Raw genomic sequence first — 12520 nt, forward strand, 5'->3', positions numbered from 1 at the left:
TGTTGGTATCCCGCACCATACCCAGGAAGGCAGGTTTGCCCATTTGTTTGTCTCGCTCCAGCCAGTACCGCAGGCCTTTTTGGTGGTTGTTGTGGCAGGAAACAGCTAACATGTTCCCTCCCCCAGGAAAGTCTAAAATAATTCAATAAGACATACCTTCAAATGAGAATTTTTATCCCCTTATATTAAAAAATAATGATGTTTTATCTTATTATAAAAGTAATACATAATAATGGACTCAAATTGGAAAATACTAAGAGCACACAGAAGATAAAAATCACTGAAAATTGAGTCATCTAGAAATAACTTCTGCTACTATGTTAGTATATTTCCTTACAGACTTTTTTCTTATGTACATATACATTTTTCTCTTTTACAAAACAATTTACATAACATACATTGTTTAATCTTTTGAAAAAAATCTAATAATAGGCCTTGAATACTTTCCTATCTTATTGTTTTTACATGGCATAAATATAATGGCTGCATAATATTTAAGTATACTGCCTGCAATGCAGGAGACTCAGGTTTGATCCCTGGATTGGGAAGATCCCTTGGAGAAGGAACTAGCAACCCATTCCAGTGTTCTTGCCTGGGAAATCCCATGGACAGAGGAGTCTGGAAAGCTACAGTCCATGTGGTTGCAAGAGTCAGATATGAATTACCAATTAAAAAACAACAATGTTTTATTTAACTAAATCCTTCTTGTGTAAGCACTTAAATGAATTCTAGTTTTTTACTACTGAGATACCTTTTTAGATAAGCCAGTAGAAAACATTTGGTTGCAACCCTATTCCTCAGGTCTGTCAGGTAATTGTAGAGAAAAGTATCTTTTGATTCTTGAGGGTGAGTTAGTATGTTAGTAGTACTTAGACAGGAAGTGATTTCTTCCTCTTCAAAACATATTGATTCTGAAAAAAGAGACTAAATGGTCTTTTAAACTCAGAGAGACCACAAGAGCTAAACCTATCTGTAAGGCCTTGATGGACAGTACCTGGCCAGCATAGCTCAGGAGATGTGAGGTGAACAGACAGGGAGAAATCTGCCCAGGCAACTTCCTAAAGGACTAAAAAGGGGCAGATTCATCAATGATTCTGGGGCCAGGTGACATGTCTTAGCAAATCCTGAAGTTCAGTTCCATTTATAGAGGACAGATGTCCTGCAGAGGCTCCAAAGTATGTGCATGATTACATTTATTTTAAAGGAGTAAGAAGCAAAATAAGCTTTACCAATAATATTATGTAGCTAGAAAAAATATATATGCATATAACTGATGAATACACACATAGCAAGAGGGCTCAGAAATATTTTACTAATGGGGAATAAAATAAAATAAAGTTTAGAAACCACTGCCTTAAAACAGAAACTCCACGGTAGACAGAGGGAACAGAATAGTTAGGGAGATTCTACCACTTGACAGAGACAGTCCCAGTTTGGACCACCCCATTTGACACACATGAAAAGGAACATCATTCTGTTCTGGAGTGTGTGTGTGATTCCAGTTACATTCTTCTATTCCAGTTTGCCTATCCCTCTTGACTACTCTCCCAGCTTCAACAAACTGCTAAAACCAGAGGTCTTTGCTAAAGATTGCCTATACAGACAAAGTGAGGGGAGCAATTACTGATCACTAGAAGTTAGGAAAGAGGTATGGGAGGGACTCTCCTGCAGAGCCTCCAGAAGGTACCAACCATGCCAACACTTTGATTTCAGACTGCTGGCTTCCAGAACTGGGAAAACATTAATTTCTGTTGTTTTAAGTCACCCACTTTGTGTTTACTTGTTGCAGCAGCTACAAGAAACCAACACAAAAGGGTAAAGCAGGAGTGAACCTAAAGACTAAATGACCCCACTCTACCATGTGGTCCCCTTGTCACCTGTGGCATCTTCACTAGGCATTTCAGAGCTATATTTCTCAACCTTTTTGAAAACTATTATGCTACCTAGATAAACAGAAAAATCTCAGGAGCAGAGTTTCATTCAGCACCCCTCCCCCCCCCCAAAAAAAAAACAAAGCAAAAATTTGAGAATCAGTGCCCTGGACGAGAATTCAGTTGATACAGGAAGAAAGTTAGCCCCTCCCAGCTGAGTCTACTCCTGGTCTTATTGTGTCTGCATCTGCGTGAAGGGCTGGGGAGGCATTTGGGAGGGGGGCTGCTAATCTGCTTCCCATTTTAAAGTTAGGATTTAGCTAGAGATCAAAATCTTATCTTGCTGAAGAAGAAAAATTGTTCCCTTTACTGCATCCCAAAATACCGGAAGGAGTAGACATTGAACATGCCCCTCAGTTCAGTTCAGTCGCTCAGTCATGTCTGACTCTTTGCAACCCCATGAATCACAGCACACCAGGTCTCCCTGTCCATCACAAACTCCCGGAGTATACTCAAACTCATGCCCATAGAGTCAGTGATGCCATCCAGCCATCTCATCCTCTGTCATCCCCTTCTCTTCCTGCCCCCAATCCCTCCAAGCATCAGGGTCTTTTCCAATGAGTCAACTCTTCGCATGAGGTGGCCAAAGTACTGGAGTTTCAGCTTCAGCATCAGTCCTTCCAATGAACACCCAGGACTGATCTCCTTTAGGATGGACTGGTTGGATCTCCTTGCAGTCCAAGAGACTCTCAAGAGTCTTCTCCAACACCACAGTTCAAAAGCATCAATTTTTCGGCACTCAGCTTTCTTCACAGTCCAACTCTCACATCCCTACATGACCATTGGAAAAACCATAGCCTTGACCAGACAGATCTTTGTTGGCAAAGTAATGTCTCTGCTTTTTAATATGCTGTCTAGGTTGGTCATAACTTTCCTTCCAAGGAGTAAGCGTCTTTTAATTTCATGGCTGCAGTCACCATCTGCAGTGATTTTGGAGCCCCCGAAAATGAAGTCTGACACTGTTTCCACTGTCTCCCCATCTATTTCCCATGAGGTGATGGGACCAGATGCCATGATCTGAGTTTTCTGAATGTTAAGCTTTAAGTCAACTTTTTCACTCTCCTCTTTCACTTTCTTCAAGAGACTTTTTAGTTCCTCTTCAGTCTCTGCCGTAAGGGTGGTGTCATCTGCATATCTGAGGTTATTGATATTTCTCCCAGCAATCTTGATTCCTGAACATGCCCCTAGCACTTCTTAAAAAGTCATAGAATGCCTCAACCTGATGATTCCTCAAGATTTTATTAATTTATAATATTATGTTTCATCAAGATCATCACTTTTTATTATCTTGCTGCTCTGCATTGTATCTCCCTTATTATTCTCAGCTACAAGGGCCATAAATTAAAATCATTCAGAATTTATACTCCTACAGTTCATTATCTATGATTGGTATTATCTCACCACCTTTCTCTGGCCCTTCTATATCCCCTGACAAGAAATATTGCAATAGAGTCTAAATACCATCCAACCAATAAATGTTGAGTTAAAAAAAAGAGGGGGGGAATCCTCTATTGAAGGGCACTCCATCACTCCTTCTTATCTCCATCAACAGCAATTCTTTCTGTCAAAATGACAGAGAAATAAGCTTCTAAACAGTTGAGAGTTAGGTCCTTGCTTTGCTCCCGTCTGGACTGGACATGTCATTTTCTCTTCCCTTACCTTCTTCTCCTCTTTCCCTGAAGGTCAAGGGACATTAAGATACAACAGACTGCTTCATGAGGAACAACCCTACTTAGGGAACAAACAGGTAGCAGTGTAATCAACTGATTTCAAAAACAACAGGTGGCATTACTGGAAATTTTGAACACCTCTCAGTGACATTCCAGAGGCCAGAGGCAGCCCTACAAAAGCTGGGAGGCTGGTCTTTTGTTTCTAAGACTGATCAAGGCTGAGTATAGATCCCTCCACTAGATCCCAGGAAAAATAAACACAAGTATCTGACAATGGTGAGATTCCCCCAAATTATATTTGGATGTGTTTGTTCACTAAAAAACTTGATAAAGTAAACTGGTATATCCACAGAAGCTTTTGTCATGGTTGTTCCATCAACATCTTCAGAGATGTGAGATCCTATCACACTAGGGAGAGCAATGATTTTTCAGAGAGATGGAAGTTGGCAACACTTGCTAAAAAGTGGATATTCAAATCCTGACTGATCCTGAAAGAAAGCTGAATGCCAAAGAATTGATGCTTTTGAACTGTGGTGTCGGAGAAGACAGAATCCCTTGGACTGCAAGGAGATCCAACCAGTCAATCCTAAAGGAAATCAATCCGGAATATTCATTGGAAGGACTGATGCTGAAGCTGAAGCTCCAAAACATTGGCTACCTGACGTGAAGAACTCACTTATTGGAAAAGACCCTGATGCTGGGAAAGACTGAAGGCAGGAGAAGGGGACAGCAGAGGATGAGATGGTTGGATGGCATCACCGACTTGATGGACATGAGTTTGAGCAAGCTCCGGGAGCTGGTGATGACAGGGAGCCTGGCGCGCTGCAGTCCTTGGGATTGCGAAGAGTCGGACACGACTGAGCAACTGAACTGAACTGAACTGACTGATTCATATAATGGGAAAGTTCACATTTAGTGTATGTCCTGGCCCTTGGGATCCAGCTTTTTAGAAATATAAAGTCCTCAATACTCCACTTTCAGGACCACTGTGAAGTCAGTGGAAGTATTTCTTCCCCCTCTCCTCTCCTTCCTTCCCCCCCAACCCCCTCCTCACGATACTCAGCATAACATGCAGATGCTAAAGATCATAAGACAGAGCTTAGGGGAGGAGAAACAGGTCAGAGTGTGGCAAAACACAATCTATTGGCACTGCTTTAAAATTGTTTAAAAATGTAAAAAGCATTGATTTTCAAAGTTATAAAGTCTGACACCACCATGTCTATGGATAATTGCCACTTGTCCTTCTTTCCTCATCTCAGTGAACTTTGATCATAATTCAACAGCTATCAAATAAAAAACCTATGATCAAAAATACATGTATACACAGGACTGCTTCAATGGGTTAGGAATTGGAATCCAGAGACATCACTAGCGGTGGCTAAATGTGAGTAAGCCTGAAAAAGGATCCACACCAATAATACAAGAAACCTAAGAACCACCTGAGAAACTTATACAATCATAAAATAAAACAGAGCCCCATGGAAATCAAAGTTGCAATGACATACTGTATTTCATCTGCCAGATGAACAAAAATGACAAAGTCTGGCAAAACCCAATACTGGTAAGGATGTAGAATCCTGGATTCACATCACTAAAAAGAATATAAGTTGGTGCCACCACTTTGGAAAATACATTGGATTATGAATTGAAATGGAAGGTGAACCATGTGACCCAGAAATTCCACCCCAAGTTCTATGCTCTAGGGAAACCTTCAGACACGCACACTCCAAGAGGCATGTACAAAAATGCTGATAGTGGTGCTATTGGTAATAGCATAAACTTAGAAACAACCCAAATATCTAATAACAGTGGAAGAGACAAACTGTGGTGTTTTCATGTAATGGATCCAATACAAAATGAACCACAGCTATATGTATTAAAATGGGCAAATCACAAAACACTATTCCATTTATACAACAGATTGCAAGTCTAATCAATACATTGTTTGAGGCTAAATACATAAGGAGTAAGGCCATAGAGAAAAGCAAATGCATGATTAAACACAAAGCGTGGGGTAATGGTTACCTCTGGGGAAAAGGAGAGATTTTTTATCTAGGTGGGAGAAGAAAAGTTTGTAAAGGAACTGACAACGTTCAAATTCTTACACTTGGTGATGAGAATGCAAGTACTGATTATATTGTAATCTTTAATCCACACATATATATTATGTCTACTTTTTTGTACATGCTTGATTTTATAATAAAGTTTGAAAATCTACAGATTCCTAGGCTCTACTTCACATCTACTGAATCAGAATCTTAGGTTATAGCATTTAGACAGTATCTTTATAAGTTCTCCAGAAGATCTGGATGCACTATTGGGTAAGAGCCGCTCACTTACACACACACCCCCCCCTCCACATTACACATCAGTATCCAGGTGAAAGCAGCTTTAAATACAAATCAAAGTCAAGAAATTTCAAGAGCGTCATAAAAATAGAAAAGGTCATCCTGGGAGAGTATAAAAGAAAGGGGCCTCACAGTTCAGGGCTCCAGGCTGAGGGGGAAGCCTGGGAACATTAGTTAGTAGTTTTTAGTCCTCATGAGCTTCCTTGAGCTCTGTCCCTGTGTGCTTCCCAGGAAATCTGTCTGAGATAATCAACCCTAAGAACTGGGCCCACAGCAGCTCTCACCACAGCTTTTACTATAAAGACAGAGGCATGACAAGGTGGAAAGTATTCCAGTCTATGACTCATCAAGGCAGACATCTAGACCTGTAGACCCACATGTATAAGCTGATCGTCAGCAAGTTGCTTCCCCTCTCTGAGCCCTAGTTTTCTCATCTGCCCTGACTCCCTCACAAAATTGGAATCCAATGAGACAATGCAGTTGGAAGGGCTTTGCAATTGGAAGTACTACTCTGCCATGCCCAGTAAATCCAGTACTATGTCAGTTATTATTTCTTCCTAAAAGCTAGAAATATAGGCTGTCAATGCTGGGCCAGTAGAATTTTCTGGGTTCAAGGAATTGGGGGCTCTAAGATTTGCCTTAGAGAGACCTGAGGAAGGATTAGGTCTTAGTGCCTCTGTATCTCTCTAAAAACTCAGCAAATATTTATCAAGCATCCACTACTTATCCTGAGCCTATCTTTTCCAGTACTGATAATTCAGAAGAGGATGTTCATAAACAGCTCAGAACTACTGGAAGCACCTTACAGAACTAATATGCAGTCTGAATAGTCATTAATGGCTTTGGAACTAACATTTAACTCAGTTATACAACACACTCCAAATTAGGATTGCCAGATTCAGCAAATAAAAATGCAGAACACAATTACATTTGAATTTTTTAGGATAATTGAAATACTTTTTCAGTATAAGTATGTCCCAACTACTTACATGAGACACACTTACACTAAAAAAATCATTTGTTGTTTAAAGCTCAAATTTAACTGGATGTCCTATGTTTTAGAGATGACGCCATTCCAAATAAACAAACAGGTTAACTTTTTTTTTTTTTTACATCTTACATTGGGAAATCTGCATGAAAGACAGTTATGAAATCCTATTTCTAAACGCTTCAATCCAAAGGGTTGGATTGATCTTGAAATTCCAAGACATGGAAAGGCACAGACATTAAATATAGGTTTCAAAGGAAACAGGATAGAACAGGGATGGAGAAGACACAAAATTTCAAACAGAAATAGACATCCCATCCGCATCCTGGTCCATTCAGGACACTTCACAGTGTCCTCTACCCTTACCTCTGGGCATTTCCTTGGAATGCTCCGCTTCAGGCCCATCCAACAGGTCCATCTGAGAGGCCTCCTCAGAAGAAACATGGCGCCAGGACCAGCTCTGGTTCCCAAGGTTGTGCAGTGGAGGGGAATACTCCAGCTCACAGGGGAAGTCAAAGCTGCACTCCAGACCTGCAAGGAGCAGCCCATGGTCAATGGAGCAAACTGTCTCCCAGATGTGACCCTCCAGCCCCACTCCTCCACTCCAGGAAGTTGGCCTCCATCTCATCCACAACCTTCACCCTATCCAGGTGTGAGAAGCTATAAATTTCATAGGCAGCTTAGCTCCATATGCATGAGAAGGAGACTAAGAGGGGAAAATAGTGTGCTTTGTATAACTCAGATTACGAGAGATGTCTTCAGAAAAGGCAAGTATAAAAAAGAGCTAAGAGGCTGAACCATGAAAAGATTTGCATTTTGTCAAGTTACTTGGTGACATGAAGAAGGCTTGAGGTCAACTGGTCAGAGCTGGGCTTTGCAAACAGAAAGGTGTGAATCTAAGTCAGGCAGGAAAATTTACCTCTCTGGCTTCAACTGCCCTCTCTTATACTTTAGGAATGATAATTTCTACCTCTGGAGATTGCTGTAAGAACCAGCAGGATAATACAATATCTACACACACAACTGGTGCACAACTGATGCTCAGCAAAAATTCTTATCAGATTCCTAAATAAGAAGAGAAGGTCAAAGGGAACTTAGGCTTCTCACAGCCCTGTTTGCCAACCATATTATCTATTCAATCACCCTCCAGGGAGGAGTGCCATGGCTAGGATAGCTAATCTGAGTTCTATTCTCTCTTGGGAAGGGAATAGGGAAGGTCTCTGATTAGGCAGAGAGAGAAGAGGCAAGAAGAGGCTGTGCTCTGTGACTTTGTATGATCTTTTCTGGGCTTCTTTGCAAGAATCATCACTGTGTCCAATCCTTTCACATCTGCTGCCCTACTTTTAGGATATACTCACCTTCTATTTCCCTTGCCTTGATCATTATTTTTTACCCAAAGTGGTTGAAGTGTTTGTACACCTAGAAGGCTCTCAATGCTTGCTCATGGATCAATAGAATATGTGCCAAAAAGCAAATTAGTCATCCACTCTTTACTTCATCATCTCTATCTCCTTTTAGCCCTGGAGATGTGAAGAAAGGGAAAATTTGATATAAAGACCATTGAATGGGACTTTGGGGAATTTTGTTGGTATCCAGGTTTTTCACATTTGGTTGGCATCTTCTTCTCACATGTAGAACTTGGTGCCCTCATTCATAAATAAGAGGTTTAGACTCAATGATTCTAGAAACAATTACCTAGAGAAACCTAGGTTCCAGCTCCAACTTTGCCGGTTGATTTGCTGGTTATCTTGAATAAGCCACTTTACTTTTCTGGGCCTTAAGTTTCTCAAATACAGAATGAGGCCCACACTAGATGTCTTCTAAAGTTCCTTCTTGATGTGACTTTTTAAAAATTCCAAAGTCCCTACTCTTAGAAGTGTTATAACAAATTTATTAAATCAATCTGTTTGGTGGTGCTAATGGGTAGTATTTAGTTGCTAAGTTGTGTCTGACTCTTGTGACCCCATGGACTGTAGCCTGCCAGGTTCCTCTTCATGGCTTTCCCAGGCAAGAATACTGGAGTGGGTTTCTACTTCCTTCTCCAGGGGATCTTGCTGACCCAGAGATCGAACCCGCGTCTCCTGCATTGGCAGGGGGTTCTTTACCACTGAGCTACCAGGGAAGCCACTAATGGGTACTAACTTCCAATTATCACTGTGTATTTTAGTAGCTGCTTCTGGAGCTACTGTTACCTTGATCTCCAAGACAAGTTCTCTGTTGGGAATTCCAGAAGGCAGAGGAGAAGTAGTGCCAAATCTAGTGCAAATAGCCAGTCACTGGAATGTCCTTTAGTAACACCATAGAAGCTGGTCCTGCCCTGGAGTAGGAGTAAAATAATTCCCACTGACACTGGCCAAACTAAGTTTAGGGGAGAAGAAAAAAAATCCTTCAATTACCCTTCTATTAAGTATCTTTCTACTTCTCAACCAGTGGAGATTTATGTACCAGCTGCTCTCCAGAGCTGCCATCCTCCTGGTCCTAAGGTTAATACCACTCGCCCTTTCACGATTCAGACAATTCACCTTTATAATGTCAAGCTGAAACAGGCAGAGCTAAGCTTGTTTGCATTGACATGCCACTTGCCGCCTACATATTTTATCAGCCTTGAAGACTTTCTACACGCTTCTGGGGGCTGAGCTACAGCTATGAGCTAGTGTCCATGAATTGTAGGCTGCCTTAATCTTCAAGACTTGCTTGCTAGGTCCCCAGTTTCAATAACAGAATGCAAAGAGAAGAAAAAAACCAACATTTTGTACTTTGTAGCACAAAATTATCCTTATAATGAAATATATCTTATAATGAAAAGTATAGCCATTAAGCCTGGCTCCTCTGGGGATGATCAAAAAGACCCAACCACATTAGCAGAAGATCAAGTCAGAGGGTGGCCACCTCCACCCCACATCGACAACTATCGGTGCCTTTCCCAGAGCTTCAACTTCTGAAGCCCATCCTCCATCTTGACTTTTCTTCTCCAATTAAAGTCATCCTGCTTCCACGTGGGACAGAAGGGCAGCATGCCAGCTCAGACATTGCCTAGCAAGTGTGCTCTGTGCTCATGTTACACAGACAACAGAATATGCAATCCCAGCCTCAAGTATCATCAATCCTTGAATCTTTGCACTCTGGAGAGACTGATGATCAGTTGTGTATGGATCAGATTCTGCATAGTAAAACAGGCTAGGCAGATACTATTATCAAATAGGTTCGTTTTGAAATCCATACTCTGAGGTAGCTTCTCTTTAGCTGTCAAAGATGTACTTTGTGCTTTAAATAGAAATGGAGCCAACATTATTGCTTATTTGAGGTGAAATTAGATTGGGCTTTTCTATATTCTGATTTAATTTCTTATAAAATTTCAACACAGGTTTCTTCTGACCTAGCTTTAGTGCCTTTTGAGCAATAATACCTGGGACTTGTCTTTTCTAAAAATGGCAGATTAAGTCTCATTTTCCTTAGGCCTTTTCTGAGTTTCTAGCTCTAGGGTGTTTCTTGGATCTCTCTCTTTAGCCCTCCTTGACTCTGTCCCCAGGTGGTGGGTGCTATAGAGTCTTACAAATAGGACTCAGAGGAACTAAGGGCTTCAGTGAAGTGCTCAGCCTTAAGCAACCCAAAATGGCTGAACAGGTCCTTGCCCAAGGGGAGGGGTAGAAACAAACATTCACCAACCCCAGTTGTCAGCCAGGAACTGTGCTAAAGAGATTTCTTATATCACTATATTTAATCTGCTGAACAAATTGAGAAGTGAATTGTGTTTTCTCTTTAAAGCTGAGGAAACTGAGACTCAGAAAGTTTACTCTACTTGTACAAAGATGAAAGGACTTCCCTGAGGCAGAGTCAGAATGTGACCCAGGGCTGACTAATGCTGAATAGCTCACACCTCCACAGCTTCAGAATTTTAATCCAGGGTCAACAGATCAAATTAAATAATATATGAGAAAGCTATGAAGTGCTATGTTTTGGTTATTATTAGATATTAAGTCTTTAACTTTGTCATATCCACAAAGGCTTCTATACTACCCTAAGGGGACAGATCTATATTTCATCTGTGTCAGGTCCAAGACTGTACTTTTCACATATCTGTTTGGAACCAGGAGAATCTAACCACTGAGAAAGAGCAATGAGAAAAAGACTTTCCAGAACCTGCTAATCACATAGTTGAAATCACTGCAATCAACAGAAAGTCACTTCCATCATGGAAGAAAGAAAAAGTAATGGAATCTTCTGGAAATAACTGGCCTGCTGAGAGGAGTGTCAAGTGCTGTCAAGGGAAAGGTCTTGGTAGAGCAGTGAGGATGACTCCAGGCTCAGTCTTGCACACAGCAGCTGAAGGGCCTCAGCATGTCCGTTCCTTCTTTTACACCTGGCTTTCTGCAATTTGAAAATGATGGAGCATATCCCTTCTCTGATGCTCTCCATTTCTGAAGTCGGTGATTCTACAGAACTCACAGTGAGCCAACACAACCAAACCTACAGACTGTTGGTCCCCTCACTCTCTCTGCCTCTAAATGAGAGCCTGCTGTTATCCCTAATGGGTTCCCCAGGAAAGGAGGTGAAATGTGTATCACACTCCATAGGGACTCAGTTTGCCTCAAGAGCCTCAAAGAATTAAGAAGGAGCGCTCAGGCAGATTTTACAGATGACTGCCAGGGTGAGTGTGTATGTGTGTATTCACACATTTTTATCAGTCTGTATCCATATTCTGAAATCTTCCAGGATATGAGTTATACTTCAAAAACTGAATTAACAGCTTCAAGAAATTGTTCTAGTATAAAACACAGCCATTCAGAAGAATTGTTCAGTAACCCATCAGAAAAACCCTGTGGTGGTCCTTCCCAGAGAGATGCCCAGTTCGCTTGGCTGTGGTGAGTTGGCAGTGCCAAAGCACTTTGAGGCTCAATCTGGATTCTGGGAATGTGTGTGACTACCACAGCAATCATGCTCAAGGCCTGAGCCTAGTAAGCCAGCTGTGGCTACTCTAGCAAAGGTGGGAATCTTCCCAGCCTGAGCCACAGGAAGGAGACTGTGTCGAAGTTTCAGGCACTGTCCAAGCATAACAGGGAGAGGAGATGTACTTTGGACTCTAGGGTCTTCTCTTGGGTGGACTTAGAAAATCCCAGTCTTTCTTTATATCCAGACTGACCTCAAGCTTCCCCAAATCACTTAGATTAAGATTCTTTGTACCTCCTTCATCCTAACCCTATAAATCCAGAGACCTCCCACTAGTTTCCTAAGTCTCCTTTAGACAACCCAGATTAAGGGACCAACAGCCTCCTTTAGACTTTAAGACATGTCTTCTGAGGCTGGCTGGTTTCCAGAGGCCACAGGTGGCTGGTGCCAGCCTGAGCAGGTTCATAGGAGCCCACTGGATGATGTTGCCCAGCCACAATCCAGCACAAGGAATGAAAGCAAAACCACAGAGTGAAAAGCAGAGTCATAGAAAAAAAGAGAAAAACACCATGTTTATCAACCCCATGATACTTCACCCTTCTTCATTTTGTCTCTCATTACAAGTGTCTCAGGAGTCAAGCTTGGACTTATGTTCTTGACTCTGGCAGCAAGGAGTGTATGTTTACAGAAGGGTGC

The 12520-nt window shown here is 41.5% G+C and overlaps 1 protein-coding gene across 1 annotated transcript in view; it reads right to left on the bottom strand.

Annotated features, from left to right (window-relative positions):
- Positions 1–12520, bottom strand: part of ALK (ALK receptor tyrosine kinase) — a 704322-nt gene that overhangs the window by 466344 nt on the left and 225458 nt on the right. Inside the window, exon 3 of the mRNA XM_065928786.1 lies at positions 7304–7468. Coding sequence (XP_065784858.1) covers positions 7304–7468 — 165 coding nt within the window. The remainder of the gene's footprint in view (positions 1–7303; positions 7469–12520) is intronic.

The sequence above is a fragment of the Muntiacus reevesi genome, chromosome 3 (assembly GCF_963930625.1).
Source record: "Muntiacus reevesi chromosome 3, mMunRee1.1, whole genome shotgun sequence".
NCBI classification, from domain to species: domain Eukaryota; kingdom Metazoa; phylum Chordata; class Mammalia; order Artiodactyla; family Cervidae; genus Muntiacus; species Muntiacus reevesi.